Consider the following 15,990-nt stretch of genomic DNA (forward strand, 5'->3'; position numbering starts at 1 on the left):
TTCCCTTTGAGTTCCCTGTTCACCACAGTGTGAATATTTTGACCATACCGTGTAGCTTGTAGGATCTCAGTTCCTGACCAGGGATCGAACCCATGCTCCCTGCAGTGGAACCGTGGAGACCTAATACTGGGACTGCCAGGGAAATCCTTTGTTGGCATTTTCTTGATGACTCTGCTTTCCTTTCCTCTTGTGTACACACAGGTTCACACAGTCACACTCACATCCACAGTCACACACACTCTTGCACACACTCAAACACAGCCTTACATGCTAACACACATTCACACAAAATCACACGTGCACACACCCTCACCCATAATGCCAACACTCCCTCCTTTATATGCACACAACATTCCACATTACAGTCACAATCACACGTTTGTATTAATAAACCCAGTAAACCCAAAGGCCCTGCAGTGGGCTGAGCTTGGAGTGCCTGAAGAACAGCAAAAAGCCTACAAGAGGGCGAGTCATAGAGAACAGGGCCAGGGTTGTATTTGGGAACAAATCTTTGGGCCACTGGTACCATTTTGGATTTTATTCTATGTACAAAGGGAAGCTGTTTAGTCCTCACAACAAGGTAGGAACTTGAGGTAGGAGCTATCCCCATCTGACAGATGTAGAAAATGAGGCTCAGAGAGGTTGAGTGACCCACGCGAGGTCACACAGCTCATATGTGGGGCAGTCTGGAAGGGAACCCAAGTCTGACGCTGCTGGGATCCTTCCTAAAGGTGCCTTCTTGGGTATGAAAGCCAGGTCTTTGCACCTCAGAGATTCTGGGGCCCAGACCTGGGACTCCCAAAGCTACCAGGCTTCCCCAGGGAGCAGAATGACTGTCAGGGACCTGCTTGCCCCTCAAGGACCCCACTCCCCAGCCCAGAGCTGTGGGGCCTGAGCAGGTGATTAAAGTTTTACAGCCATCTTGATTGCCCAGCGATAGTGAAGGGCCCTGCTCTCCAGGAGAGGATCTATTTCCCCAGGTCTTCATTCATTCCCCTTCTCAGCACCTTCCTGTCCCCTTCCCGCCTCCTCAGGCCCAGGGCAGACCAGCTGCCCAGGCAGCCACCACACAGGCCTGCCTGTGCAGCCCCCCAACCCCGGCCAGCTCACTTGTTAGGGTACTCCTTTTATGGCTGTTTTTGCAAGATGTTCTGCTTCTCAGTTGAGACTGGCCCTCCCTGTGCCCTGCCTCTGCCCTGGAAACAGCATCCCCAGCCCCACTCTGCGCCAACATGGGCTCCGTCACCAGAGGGAACCACAGCCAGAATAATAACAGTAAGCACCGAATCACTGCTCACAGCCAGCACTCACTTGGACTTCTGTCGACCTTGTGAGATATTATCCTTAATTTTGTTGTTGTTTAGTCGCTCAGTTGTGTCCAACTCTTTTGCGACCCCATGGACTGTAACCCGCCAGACTTCTCTGTCCTTGGGATTTCCAGGCAAGAACACTGGAGTGAGTTACCATTTCCTTCTCCAGGGGATCTTCCTGACCCAGAGATTGAACTCAGGTGTCCTGCATTGGCAGGTGGATTCTTTACCACTGACCCACCAGGGAAGCCCCTATCCGCATTTTACAGATGAGGAAACAGAGGCTCAGTGAGGTTCAGGGTCCTGCCTAGGGACATAAACCTAGTGGATGCAGAAGCAGAATTAGAACATCCAACTGGGGAATTCTCTGGTGGTCTAGTGGTTAGGACTCTGCACTCTCACAGGGTTCAATCCCTGGTCAGGGAACTAAAATGCCACAAGCCTCGCAGCGTGGCCGAAAAAAGGAGAACACCCATCCTTTGGATTCCAAAGTGATATGTATGTGTGCACATGTGTATATGTATATATGTATTTTGTATGCATGTATATTGGAGAAGGCGATGGCACCCCACTCCAGTACTCTTGCCTGGAAAATCGCATGGACAGAGGAGCCTGGTAGGCTGTGGTCCATGAGGTCGCAAAGAGTTGGAGAGGACTGAGCGACTTCCCTTTCACTTTTCACTTTCATGCATTGGAGAAGGAAATGGCCACCCACTCCAGTGTTCTTGCCTGGAGAATCCCAGGGACGGGGGAGCCTGGTGGGCTGCCGTCTCTGGGGTCACACAGAGTCGGACACGACTGAAGTGACTTAGCAGCAGCAGCAGCAGCAGCATGCATGTATATACGTCTGTACATATTCATTTGAACTGACAGCACACATGTACAAAAGGGCACAAATCATAAGTGTCCAGTTTGGTGAATTTTCATAAACTAGACACACCCACATAACCAGCACCCAGGTCCAAAAACAGAACATCCCAGCCCCCCACTACCACCACCACATATCCCCCATCAATGACTGGCCATCCCAAGGGTAGTCACTACTCTGACTTCTAAGAACAAAGATCAGTTTTGCCTGTTCTTGAATTCAATACAGATAAAATCATGTAGTATGTTTTATATACCTCTTCTTTCTCTTGGCATTATTTTTTTTAATTGAAGAGTAGTTTATTTGTAGTGTTGTTAGCTTGCTTCTGATGTACAGAAAAGTGATTCAGTTATACATATATGCATATTCTTTTTCATAATTATTTCCCACTATAGTTTATTATAGGATGTTGAATTTAGTTCCCTGTGCTATAAAATAGGATCTTGTTGTTGATCTGTTTGTTTATATCTGCTAATCCCGAACTCCTAATTTATCTCTCCCCCACCCCCAGCATTATGATCTTAAGATTCATCAGTGTTGTATGTAGCAGCGGCTTATGTTTTTTGAGGTTGCATAGTATTCCCCCAGGTGCCCTCCTCCACCATTGATTCATCATACCTCCTACAGCTGATGGCCATTTGCATTGCTTCCAGTTTGGGGATGTCATGGATGAAGCTATAATGAACAGCTTTTATTGTGGTTAAAATATATATAATGTAAAACTGGCTTCTTAACCATTTTTTAATACACTTCATTTCTTCAGAGCAGTTTTAGGTTCACAGAAAACAGAGCGGAAAGTCTAGAGATTCACCACGTGTTCCCTGCTGCCTCCCACACAGAGCCTCCCCACCATCAACAATCAATTGTCACATTGGCATGTCATTACCGCCCAAAGTACTTCATTTACATTAGGGTTCACTCTTGGAGTTGCATATCCTATGGTTGTTGATAATGTATATGGTCACATATCTACTATTATGGTGTCATATGGAATAGTTTCAATGCCCTAAAAATCCTCTATGCCCTGCCCGTTCGTTCATCCCATCCCCTCTTCCTCTCTTCTTTTAAATTACTGTCATTTTAAATTTTTATGTATTTTTTTTGGCTGCACCAGGTCTTTGTTGCTGTTCGGGCTTTTTCCAGTTGTGGTGGGCAGGGGCCACTCTGTGTTGTAGCAGGCTTCTCATGGCGGTGGCCTCTCCTGTTGTAGAGCGCAGGCCCTCGGGCTTCAGTGGTGGCAGCACAGAGGTGCTAGAGCAAGCACGAAAGCTTCAGTAGTAGTGGTGCTCTTGTTTAGTTGTTCTCGCAGCACGTGGAATCTTCCTGGACCAGGGATCCAACCCGTGTCCCCGGCACTGACAGGCAGATTCTAATCTACTTTGCCACAAGGGACGTCTTCCCCACCCTCTCTTGACCCCTGGCAACCACTGATCCTTTTACTGTCTCCATAGGTTTTTTTTTGGCTTCACCACAAGGCATGCAGGATCGCAGTTCCCCACGAGGGATCAAACCCGTGCCCCCTACAGTGGAAGAGAGGAATTGTAACAACTAGACTGCTAGGGAAGTTCCTCCATAGTTTATCTTTTCCAGGATGTGCTATAGTTGAAATCATCCAGTATTTAGTCTTTTCAGATTGGCTTGTCTCCCTTGTGTGCATGAGTGCTAAGTTGCTTCAGTCGTATCTGATTCCTTGCAACCCCATGGACTGAATCTCACCAGGCTCCCCTGTCCATGGGATTCTCCGGGCAAGAATACTGCAGTGGGTTGCCATGCCTTCCTCCAGAGGATCTTCCAGACCCAGTGATCAAACCAGCATCACTTATGTCTCCTTCATTGGCAGGCAGCTCTTTACCACTAGCGCCACCTGGGAAACCCTGTCTCCCTTAGTAATATGCATTTATGTTTCTTCCCTCTTTTCATGGCTTGATAATTTATATTTTTTAACACAGAGTACTATTCCATAGTCTGGATTATCATTTTACCCATTCACCTCCTGAAGGGCATCTTGGTTGCTTCCAAGTTTTGGCAATTATGAATAAAGATGCCCTAAACATCTGTGTGCAGGTTTCTCTGTGGACATAGGTTTTCAACTCGTTTGGGGAGTGTGATTGCAGGATCATATGGTAGGAGTATGTTCGATTTTGTAAGAAGCCACCAAACTCTCTTCCATAGTAACTGTACCATTTTGCGTTCCCCCCAGCAATGAAAGAGAGTTCCTATCGTTCCACATCTTCATCAGCATTCGGTGTTATTAGTGTTTTGGATTTGGGCCTTTCTATTAGGTATGTAGTGGTACCTCATTGTTTCAATTTGCAATTTTCTAATGAAAATTACATTGACTATCTTCATATGTTTATTTTCCATCTGTATTTTTCATTTGGTGAAATATCTGTTCAGGCTCTCTTCCCTGTTTTTCAGATTATTTGTTTTCTTATTGTTGAATTTGAAGAGATCTTTGTATGTTTTGGATAACAGTATATATATATATATATAACAAGTATTTTCTCCCAGTATGTGGCATGTCTTCTCATTCTTTGAACAATATCTTTCGCAGAGTGGAATTTTTAATTTTTTTTTTAAATCTGACTACACAGGCTCTTAGTTCCCACATGTGGGATCTAGTCCAGACCAAGGATTGAACCCCAGGCCCCCTGCATTGAGAGCGTGGAGTCTTAGCCACTGAACCACCAGGGAAGTTCCAGAATTTTTTAAATTTTAATGAAGTCCAGCTTATCAGTTCTTTCTTTCATGGATCATGCCTTTGATGTTATATCTAAAAAAATCATCTCCATCCCCAAGAAAATAGAGATTTTCTCCTACATTATCTTCTAGGAGTTTGATAGTTTTATGTTTTACATTTAGATCTGTGAGCCATTTTGAGTTAATTTTTGTGAAAGATGTAAGATTTGTGACAAGATTCTTTTTTTTTTTTGCACATGGATGTCCGGTTCAGTGCCGTTTGCCGAAAAGACTGTCTTTGTTCCAATGAGTTGCCTTTCCTCCTTTGTGGGAGATCAGTTGACTATATTTATATGGGTCTATTTCTGGGCTCCCTGTACTGTCCCATTGATCTATTTGTCTCTTGTCAACAATGCCCTGTCCTGATTATGGCAGCTTTAGAGTAAGTCCTGAAGTCAGGTAGTGTCAGCACAATGACTCTGTTTTGCTCCTTCAATATGATGTTGGCTATTCTCACACAGCAAAAATGAGAGAGCCTGAATCTGGTCCCAGCTCTGAGTCACTCTAGCTCTTGGATAATCCATCCAGGAGCTTCTCTTCCGGTACAGTTATATATTTGCTTTTGTTTTTGCACAAACAGTATCATACTTCAGCTTGATTCTATCCCTTGTTTTTACTCAACACATTCAGGTCATTTCATACCTTTCTGTAACTTTTGTGTATAGATTGACACAGGTTTTTCTTTCCCCCCCTGCTACAGGGTATTCTGTTGAGCATGCTCTGTAATTATTTGGCGAGTTCCCACCAGACTTTTGCTCCTCCAGTAACTATCTGCAAACTAGTATCTTCCGCTCCCTCCACAAGTCTATCTATAGAAGAACTTCCTACTGGGTCAAAAAAAAAGTACATTTACAATTCTGCACTTGGCCAGATCCCCTTGAAAGAAACTGTCCCATGTGAGGAGCAGAGGCTGTTTTAAATTCAGGGGGTGTTTTCAATCTCTGACTGAAGGCTGGATAGAGACAGGGGCATATCTTGTCGCCCCCCCACAACCCCTCTGGGCTTGAACTACTCTCCTGCCCATGAATGGATCCCTCTTCTCTTCCTCAAATGCCAGGTGAGTTCCCACCTCAGAGCCCTTCCACTGGCAGTTCCTTTCACCTCGAATACATCCCCTCCGGATCTTTCCATGGCTTCCTCTTTCTCCCCTTTCACCTTCTTCAGGAAGCCCTTCCCAATGGGAAGCTGACCCATGGCACTTTCCATTGCCTCACTGGATTTTATTTACTTTACAAGAAATAAGTAATAACCTGGCACTACCTGAGATGATCTTACCGTATTTACTTGTTGATTTTCCGCACCCCACAAAGAATGGGAGTTTTCTCTTTTTTCACACCCAGCATCGAGCACCTAGACCCCAGCGATCATAGAGGACATGTAGGTTCCCTCCTCTCGCCCACTGCCCACCACTCTGCTCTATTTTTCTCCATGAAATGTATTCCCTTCCAACAAGTATAATTTACTTATTCATTATGTGTATCGCCTGGCTCTCTCACTAGAATGTCAGCCCCAGAAGGTCAAGGATCTTGTTTTGTTCTCCGCAGCATCTCTTAACACTAAAAGAGGGCACAGCGCATAATGCCTGCCTTTCACCAAATATTGGTTGAATGAATGAGGATCATAACCTCCTTCCTCCAGGGCTGGCAAGGCTGCCCCTCTGGAGCAAAAGTCAGATTAAAGAGCAGGCCCCCCGCAGCAGGTGTGGCCATTTCCTCCTGCTCAGGATGGGCCTGAGGCCTCTAAGGGCTGGAGCCGGTGCTGAAGGGCCTTGGCCTTGCGGATAGGGGCGGGGCTCGCCGCAGGTTGGGGCGGGCGGGTAGTCCTGGCCACGCCCCCACAGAGGCCCTGCCCAGCGGGAGGCCCCTCCCCACCCATCAGCAGGCCTGGGTGCCGGCCCTGCCGGGTTTGCTCCGACCTTGCTGCGGCGCAGCCCGGGGCGGGAGGCCCGGAGGAGCAGCGGGAGGAGGGAGGAGCGGCGGGAGGAGGAAGGAGCGGCGGGAGGAGCGGCGGGAGGAGGGAGGGGCGGAGCGAGCGCAGCGCCGGGCTCAGTCTCCAATGAGCCGCGCGGAACCGGCGCCCCTGAGGACCCCAGCCCGCTGCTCTCCCTCCCCACGGCCCACCTGGTGCCAGGTAAGGGAACAGGTAAGAGTGCAGCGCCCTGAACCCCCGACCCAGATCTTTCTCAGGTCGAGGTGCTATGTCGGCACAGGCTGGGGGGCCACTTGGCTCTCCCTGCCCCGGGGGTGGAGTAAAGGCATCTCGGTAGAAAGTGGGAGCCTCCTGGGAGCCTTCCTGGCCCCCGCCTTGGGACCCCAGCGCCCGCAGTCGCAGGTCCCAGCCCCCCATCCCTGCAGCATCCTTTCCACACCGCAAGGAGATTGCTTTTTTTTTGTTTTTAACCTTTCAGGTGCCGCCATCTCTTGGAAAATGGTGGGGGTGCCTTTTGGGGGTGGACCCTGGGATGACTGTTCCCCCAGGATCTGACTGGCAGCTCTTCCGAGGGCTCCCCGCACCCTCCAGCGGCCGTGCTCATAGATCCTAAGAGCCTGGATATATCAGAAACCTGGGGGCAGGCCTGGGCCTGCCGACCTTGGCGAACCCCTTCCCCCCACTCACCCTGGCTGGCCATTGGGTTGAGCCTTCTCTGCCTCTATCCTGGCAGTTAAGCCTGTGGGTTCCCAAGGGTCTCTGCCTTGTTTCTAAGCCTCTGTTAAAGCAGGGTGCCCCTCCCCAGACCTGAGGTTAATTAAAATAGCTTTCAGCTGGTCTGACAGGATTCCCCGCCCACTGCCCCGCCCCCTGGAGACTGGCTGGCCTCCATTCCCTTGCTTCAGGCGGGCAGGTGCCAGGTGACCAAAGGAGGCTGGCAGGAAGGCCACTGTAGCTCCCCAGTTCGCTTCACCTAGCGCTGTGAGTCATCTGAAACAACTCGCCGAAGGCCCAGCGTGGGCTAGGGGGCTCAGCAAAAGTGGGAGTCAGGGAGGAAGAAGTCCTGGCCCTGCATCCAGAGACCCCACAGTGACACCGTCCCACAGCACCGGCTCCGGTCAGTTGGACAATACCGCTGGGGGGTGAAAAGTTCACCCCAGAAGTTGGGGGTGAACTGAACTGGGTGGGCCCCTCCAGGTCCTTCATGACGCTTTCTTGGGAGCCCTGCATAGCCTGGGTCCCAGAGAGTGAAGTGTGGGGTTCACCTGTTCTCTGAGTGTCATTTGACTTCCCCAAGCCTTTGTCTGCCTACCTGTAAAATGGGAATGATAACCGAGAGACCCTCTCTGAGTAGCAGTGAATAATCAGGAAGGGAGGTGCCAGGCACTTAGCACATTGTCCAACACTTAGCAATACTCCTTTAACGTAAGCAGTAGCTGTCACCCTTGTAATAATAATTGCTATTTATTGTCTCCTGGCTGTTTCAGACTTTCTGTTTGTGCATCTGACAGCTGGCGATGCCCCAACCACCATTTCTTCTACCGGAAAAAAAAGCCTTTGACAGGACTGTCAGTGAGGGTGGGGTCATTTGCTAATCCTATGCCATTCCTTAGCTTTTAGGGTCAAAGCAAGTTGACCCTGTCTTCCTGGGCACATCAGGCCCTGGGCATAGCCTGCCCTGACCTCTGGCCACCACCCTGTCCTTGTCCCTTGGGGCACACACGTCACCCACGTGCCCACAATTTGCCCTCCAGCTTCACCTGGCCAAACCCAGGTCAGGCAGATGGAGAGCATGGACGTGGCTCCAAGCATCCCACTGGTCCCCATCCTCCCCTCCTCCCAGTCTGGGCTGGTGGTTGCGTCCCCTTCGTTCTGCTGCTCAGTAACTTTAAAAATAACAAGAGTCGTCCCGTCTCCACTGAGGGCTGTAACCTGACCCGAGTTGGATTCTGATCCATCAGAGCCTGGAGTAGGAGGACTCAGCACTTGAGAGCTGGGCACCCTCGTGCTGTGACTGCTCTGCCCCCACTCGCTTGGTAACCTCAGACCATCCTCTCTCCCTCCCTCTCTGGGCCTCGGTTTCTTTCCCCATCTGTACAGTGTGGTTCAAATAGCCTGTGATGCTGGAATGCGAAACTTTGTTTATGCCGGTGAGGAAGATAAACAGCTGGGTTCCCAGGTAGGTGGCTGGCCATCAAACGGGTTGACTTTACCCGAAGCGGAGGGTGTCAGGAAAGGATTCCCTCGGTGGCTGGGAGTCTGGGTGGGGAGAGCTGGTGCAGCACCCCGCCCCCCACCCCGCTCCTGTGCTGGTCTCTGGCAGGTCTGCCCCCTCTCCCACTTCTGAATGCCAGCTCCTCCCCGAGGGCTAAAGGGACTCCTGGTCCCCACCCCGAGGTGAGCTGCAGCCAAGGTGGCTGGCAGGGCCTTTGCAGCCGGGAGGCCTGCGGAGGCACCAGGCCAGGAGCATCCCTCCCCAGGCTCTGTCTCATGCTCACCCACTCACTGGCTCCCTGAGGCCTCTGCATTGCAGCAGACAAGAGCCCGAGTTGGCAGGCCTGCCGGGGGTGGAACAAGGGCCTGCGCAGGGGGTTTTCTGTTGCCCCATCCCCACCTCCACCCCCTCCGCTGCCCTGGATTCCCCTCAGCCCAGACTTCCCTGGAAGAGCCAGCTGCTGATGGGCAATCGCCTTCTCTAGGACGGACTTGAGTCTTCCCAGAAGAGCTGTAGTGACAGTGGAGCCCCTCAGGCTTGGGGACCATCACACCCCTGTGTCACCTCTGCATCTCAGACCCTCCCGAGCATCACTAAAAGTCTTGCCTACCTCCTCCCCTCCGGGAGGCTGGTTTGAAGAATCACAGTTTTGGAGTTGAGAGCCCAGATTTTGGAAATCAAAAGGCCTGGGTTCACATCCCAGCTCTGCCACTTCCTCCGAGCTGGGTGACCTGGAGCAGATCACTCAACCTCTATGTGCCTTAGTTTTCTCACCGTAAATTGGGGGTAACAATGAAACGTACCTCATAGGATTCTTGTGAGGGACGACTGCATGTAAACCACTCAAAACAGTGCCAGGCGCACAGTGACATCGGTGTCTGCTGTCACTACTCTCGCTGCTGCCCTCGTCGGAGTTATCACTGTCCTCAGTTCTTTCCTTGGCGGAGCCCCCGCTAGCATAGGTCTGTTCTCCTTTGATGAACATTCTGTGTTTGCGCTTGCAGTACGTGTGTGTGTTTGTGTGTGTATATATGTATATATACACACACATCTATGTGTATTTTTAAATTGAAGTATAGTTGATGTTCAATGTTGTATTCGTTTCTGCTGTACAGCAGAGTGATTCAGTTATATATATAGTCTTTTTCATATTCTTTTCCATTATGGCTTATGGCAAGATATTGAACATAGTTCCCTCTGCTATACAGCAGGTCCTTGTTGCTTATTTTATATATCGTATCTGCTAGTCCCAAACTCCTAGTTTATCCCTCCCCTACCCACTCTCCCCTTTGGTAATCATAAGTCTGTTCTCTTCGTCTGTGAGTCCGTTTCTGTTTCGTTAATATTTGTGCCATATTTTAGATTCCACATATAAGTGACATCATGTGGTATTTGTCTTTCTCTTTCTGATTCACTTCACTTAGTGTGGTAATCTCTAGGTCTATCCACGTTCCTGCAAATGGCATTATTTCATTCTTTTTTATGGCTGAGTAGTATTCCATTGTGGGTGTGTGTGTGTGTGTGTGTGTGTGTGTGTATGTATATATATATATATATATATATACATACGCCACATCTTTATCCATTCATCTGTCAATGGACATTTAGGTTGTTTCCATGTCTTGGCTGTTGTAAGGACTTGCTATCTTGACAAGCATTTTAGCTTAGCAGTTTAGAGCCTAGCTTCTAAAACCAGACAGCTCTGGGTTCAAATCAGAGCTCCACTGCTCAACAGCTGTGTGATCTTGGGCAAGTTATTAGCTCCTCTGGGCCTCAGTTTCTCCATCAGCTAAGTGGGAATGATAGTCTAAATTTGACAAAGTTGTTTCGAGGGCTAAATAAGCGGACACACACAAAGCACGTGGCTCACGTAAAGGGCGGGACTGCTAGGAAGTACTGTGCCTCGTAATTGTTTGCTTGTAGTGGTTAGACACCTGCTGTTGTGTCAAGAATGCAGTTCCGGGGTTGTGGGTCAGGTGCTGGGACCCTTCACACACTGGTGTGTGTCCCGACTCAGGCCTTTGTTACCAGAGTGACATGGGGCATGTGCTTTTGCCTCTCTGTGCCTCAGTTTCCCCAACTGTAAATGGGAATGTGGAAGCACTGGCCTCCTGGAGTTGCGTGAGGTTTCTGGCATTCCAGAACATCCAGTCAGTCACCTTGGTCTGAGCCTCAGAGCTGTGAGGAAGAAGCTCTCTCAGGCTGCCACCCCCCCGACCCCGCCCCATTGCCCTATTCCCAGTCACTACTCACAGCCACCCCTCCTGTTGCTCCATGCCTCTCTCCTCCTTTGGGGACTCTGGAGCTTTGCCTGTTTTGCAGATGGGGCATCAGAGACTCCCATGTCTCCTTGTGTCCCTCAAGCACATCAACACATTCCTACCTCGGGGCTCTCGCCATGTCTATTCCACCTGTCCAAAATGCTTTTCCCCCAGGTATGCACATGGCAGACTCCCTTACCTCTTTCAGTCTTACTCAAGTATTACCTTCACAGCAAAATCTTCCCTGCACCCCCATTTAAAATTGCCCTCACATCCCTTACACCCGACTCTTTCCCCCAAGCCCTGTCTCTTAACACATCGTATCACTTACTTATTGTCTGTCTCTGACATGAATGTCCCATCTCCTCAAGAGCAGGGATCTTTGTTATTTTGGTTCACAGTTAAATCCCCAGCACAAGGACATCCCTGGTGGTCCAGTGGCTAAGACTCAGCGCTCCCAGTGCAGGGGGCCCAGGTTCAATCCCTGGTAGGGGAACCCGACCCACATGCCCCAACTAAGAGCTTCAATGCTACAACTAAAAATCCCGCATGCTGCAACCAAGACCCGGTGCAGCTAAACAAATAAATTTTTTTTGAATCCTCAGCACAAAGAACAGTGTCTGGCTCACAAAGGACACTCAATAAATATTCCCTGAATGAGTGGAACCTTCACCCTACCCCTGTGTAATTTGTCACTGCCATTTTACCGATGAGGAATCTGAGGCTCAGAGATGTCAAGTGACTTGCTCAAGGTCACACAGCTAGCAAGCAGCACGCCCTCACCCCTCACCCCACTGCACCCTGCAGGTCTGGCCTCGCCCCACAGACAATGGCCTTGCCCCCATGAGCTAGAGCCTGCCCCTCGGTGCCTGCCTACCCCGGCCAGCAGGATGCAGCTGTGGAAGGCGGTCGTGGTGACCCTGGCCTTCATGAGCTTGGACGTCGGCATGACCACGGCCATCTACATCCTCAGCCACCGGGACCGCAGCCTGCTGGAGGACATCCGCCACTTCAACATCTTTGACTCGGTGCTGGACCTCTGGGCGGCCTGCCTGTACCGCAGCTGCCTGCTTCTGGGGGCCACCATCGGCGTGGCCAAGAACAGCACCCTGGGGCCCCGGAGGCTGCGGGCCTCATGGACAGTCATCGCCCTCGTGTGCCTCTTCGGGGGCATCTACACCGTGGTGAAGCTGCTGCTCTTCTCCGAGGTACGCAAGCCGGTCCGGGACCCGTGGTTCTGGGCCCTCTTCGTGTGGACCTACGTCTCACTTGCTGCCTCCTTCCTCCTCTGGTGGTTGCTGTCCATGGTGCGGCCGGACGCCAAGGCCCTCGGGCGGGGCGCCGGGGCCGAGGGCGAGGGCGAGGGCTTCCCCGGGGAGGACCGGCCTGCACCCGAGCAGGCATCTGGGGCCACGCTGCAGAAGCTGCTGTCCTACACCAAGCCTGACATCGCCTTCCTTGTGGCAGCCTCCTTCTTCCTCATCGTGGCGGCTCTGGGTAAGTGCCAGCCCGTGGAGCCTGGTGGGCACCCAGGGAATATGTTGAGGGGGTGTGACCACCTCTTCTTTCCACTCAAGATTTTTTTTAATTTTATACAATTTTTAAAATTTTTATTTATGTATGTATTTTTGGCTGTGCTGGGTCTTTGTTGCTGTGCAGGCTTCTCTCTAGTTGTGGCAAGCGGGGGCTCCTCTGGTTGCAGTGCACAGGGTTCTTGCGGTGGCTTCCCTGGTTGTGGAGCACAGGCTCTAGGCGCGCGTGCTGCAGTGGTTGCGGCTCCCGAGCTCTAGAGCACAGGCTCAGTAGCGCACGGGCTTGGCTGCTCCGCAGCATGTGGGATCTTCCTGGAGCAGGTATCTAGGAAGGTATCTAACCCACATCTGCTGCATTGGCAGGCATGTTCTTTACTACTGAGCCACCAGGGAAGCCCCGTCCTCTCCAGTTTTAATATCTTCCTTCCATGATTCAAACATCAAATTAATACGCAAAGGTAAACATTAAGTGTTTCGCCCTAGTTCTACCCCTGACAACCCTAACTCCGCCTGCCCAGGGCTAACTACAGGAAATGGTTCCAGCAACTTCCAAGTGGGCAGGAAACCACTTTTATTCATTTCTTATATATGCTTCCAGTGTTTCTTTATACAGCTATAAGGAAAGAAGTCTCCACCCCCCCACCTTTTGCACTCTAGTCTGTGTCTTGCTTTTCTCACTTAATATATCCTGGGGACTTTCCTGGTGGTCCAGTGGCTAACATTCTGAGCTTGCAATGCAACGGCACGTGTTCAATCCCTGGTAGGGGAACTAAGACCCTACACGCTGCGCTGCTGTTGTTGTTCAGTTGAAGTTTGTGTCTGACTCTGCAGTCCCACGGACTGCAGCATGCCAGGCTCCTCTGTCCTCCACTGTCTCCCAGAGCTGCTCAAATTCATGTCCACTGAGGCAGCGACATTCATCTAACTGTCTCATCCTCTGCACCCCTTTCTCTTTTTAGCTGTTCTTCCCAGCATCAGGGTCTTTTCCAATGAGTCTGTTCTTTGCATCAAGTGGCCAAAGTACTGGAGCTTCAATGCTCGCTTCAGCAGCACGTATACAAAGTATTAGAGCTTCAGCATCAGTCCTTCCAATGAATATTCAGGGTTTATTTCCTTTAGAACTGACTTGTTTGATCTTGCTATGCAGTGCAGCCATATAAAACAATAACAACAATAGTATATCTTAGAATTCTCCCAGTTAGTTCCTCATTTTGTTTTTGACTGCATAATATTCCACTGTGTGACTGTACCGTAGATTATTTAGTCAATCTCCTGTTATTGGACTCTTGGGTGGTTTTGAGTCTGTTTTTTTGTTTATACACATTTCCTATAACTGTGAATATATCTAAAGAAGTCATCCTATAGATAAGTGGCATTTCTGGGTTCAAAGCATTTTTTATAATGAAGCAGAATAGAGCCATCAGGGTATGTAGTCTGTGATGAGCTTCAGTTCAGTTCAGTTCAGTCCGACTCTTTGTGACCCCATGAATCGCAGCACGCCAGGCCTCCCTGTCCATCACCAACTCCTGGAGTTCACTCAAACTCATGTCCATCGAGTCAGTGATGCCACCCAGCCATTAAATCCTCTGTCGTCCCCTTCTCCTCCTGCCCCCAATCCCTCCCAGCATCAGGGTCTTTTCCAATGAGTCAACTCTTCGCATGAGGTGGCCAAAGTATTGGAGTTTCAGCTTTAGCATCAGTCCTTCCAATGAACACCCAGGACTGATCTCCTTTAGCATGGACTGGTTGGATCTCCTTGTGGTCCAAGGGACTCTCAAGAGTCTTCTCCAACACCACAGTTCAAAAGCATCAATTCTTCAGCACTCAGCTTTCTTCACAGTCCAACTCTCATATCCATACATGACCACTGGGAAAACCATAGCCTTAACTAGACTGACCTTTGTTGGCAAAGTAACGTCTCTCCTTTTTAATATGCTATCTAGGTTGGTCATAACTTTCTTTACAAGGAGTAAGCGTCTTTTAATTTCATGGCTGCAATCACCATCTGCAGTGATTTTGGAGTCCAAAAATATAAAGTCTGACACTGCTTCCACTGTTTCCCCATCTACTTCCCATGAAGTGATGGAACCAGATCCATGATCTTAGTTTTCTGAATGTTGAGCTTTAAGCCAACATTTTCACTCTCCTCTTTCACTTTCATCAAGAGGCTCTTTAGTTCCTCTTCACTTTCTGCCATAAGGGTGGTGTCATCTGCATATCTGAGGTTATTGATATTTCTCCCGGCAATCTTGATTCAAGTTTGTGCTTCTTCCAGCCCAGAGTTTCTCATGATGTACTCTACAGATAAGTTAAATAAACAGGGTGACAATATACAGCCTTGACATACTCCTTTTCCTAATTGGAACCAGTCTGTTGTTCCATGTCCAGTTCTAACTGTTGCTTCCTGACCTGCATATAGGTTTCTCAAGAGGCAGGTCAGGTGGTCTGGTATTCCCATTTCTTTCAGAATTTTCCACAGTTTATTGTGATCCACACAGTCAAAGGCTTTGGCATAGTCAATAAAGCAGAAATAGATGTTTTTCTGGAACTCTCTTGCTTTTTCAATGGTCCAACGGATGTTGGCAATTTGATCTCTGGTTCCTCTGCCTTTTCTAAATCCAGCTTAAGTTGCATGAAACTTTTATCCTAGTTGTGTGCACCTGTGTGTGTGTCCTGGGTGGTGATATAAATGATATCTGTTACTGGATAGATAGCATATAACAGATATCTGATATCTGTTCGGTCTGGTCCAAACAGTTTTAAAGTGCCACTTCAGCAGCACAGTGGGAAGATGACATCGCAGGGTGGAAACTGTGGGTTCTGGGGGTGACAAGGCCCAGGTACCAATTCCATTCCTGTTCCAGGCCTGGCTGTGTGACTGTGGGCAGATGATCCAACCTTTCATAGCTTCACATCTTTTTTCTGTGAAATGGGGGTTGCTAGCATCCTTGTTCCAAGATGTTGTAAAGTTGGAATAAAGACAGAGAGGAGAGGGATGTCCCTGGCGATCCAGTGGTTAAGACTCCAAACTTTCAATGCAAGAGTCATGGGTTCAATCCCTGATCATGGAACCAAGATCCCACATGCCACGAGGCACAGGCAAACAAACAAACGAAAAGGACTGAAAGGAGAAGGA

At 49.4% G+C, this 15,990-nt stretch overlaps 1 protein-coding gene across 2 annotated transcripts in view; it reads left to right on the forward strand.

Moving 5' to 3' along the window:
• Positions 1-6,961: 6,961 nt before the first annotated feature.
• ABCB9 (ATP binding cassette subfamily B member 9) overlaps positions 6,962-15,990 on the forward strand; it is a 29,458-nt gene continuing 20,429 nt past the window's right edge. Inside the window, exons 1-2 of one of the 2 annotated variants that reach the window (XM_040250655.1) lie at positions 6,962-7,059; positions 12,130-12,819. In XM_040250655.1, the coding sequence (XP_040106589.1) occupies positions 12,213-12,819 (607 nt within the window). In that variant the 5' untranslated portion in view covers positions 6,962-7,059; positions 12,130-12,212. The remainder of the gene's footprint in view (positions 7,060-12,129; positions 12,820-15,990) is intronic. The other variant, XM_040250656.1, reaches the window with a different exon arrangement.

This window comes from Oryx dammah, unplaced genomic scaffold (genome assembly GCF_014754425.2).
Source record: "Oryx dammah isolate SB20612 unplaced genomic scaffold, SCBI_Odam_1.1 HiC_scaffold_12, whole genome shotgun sequence".
NCBI lineage: Eukaryota > Metazoa > Chordata > Mammalia > Artiodactyla > Bovidae > Oryx > Oryx dammah.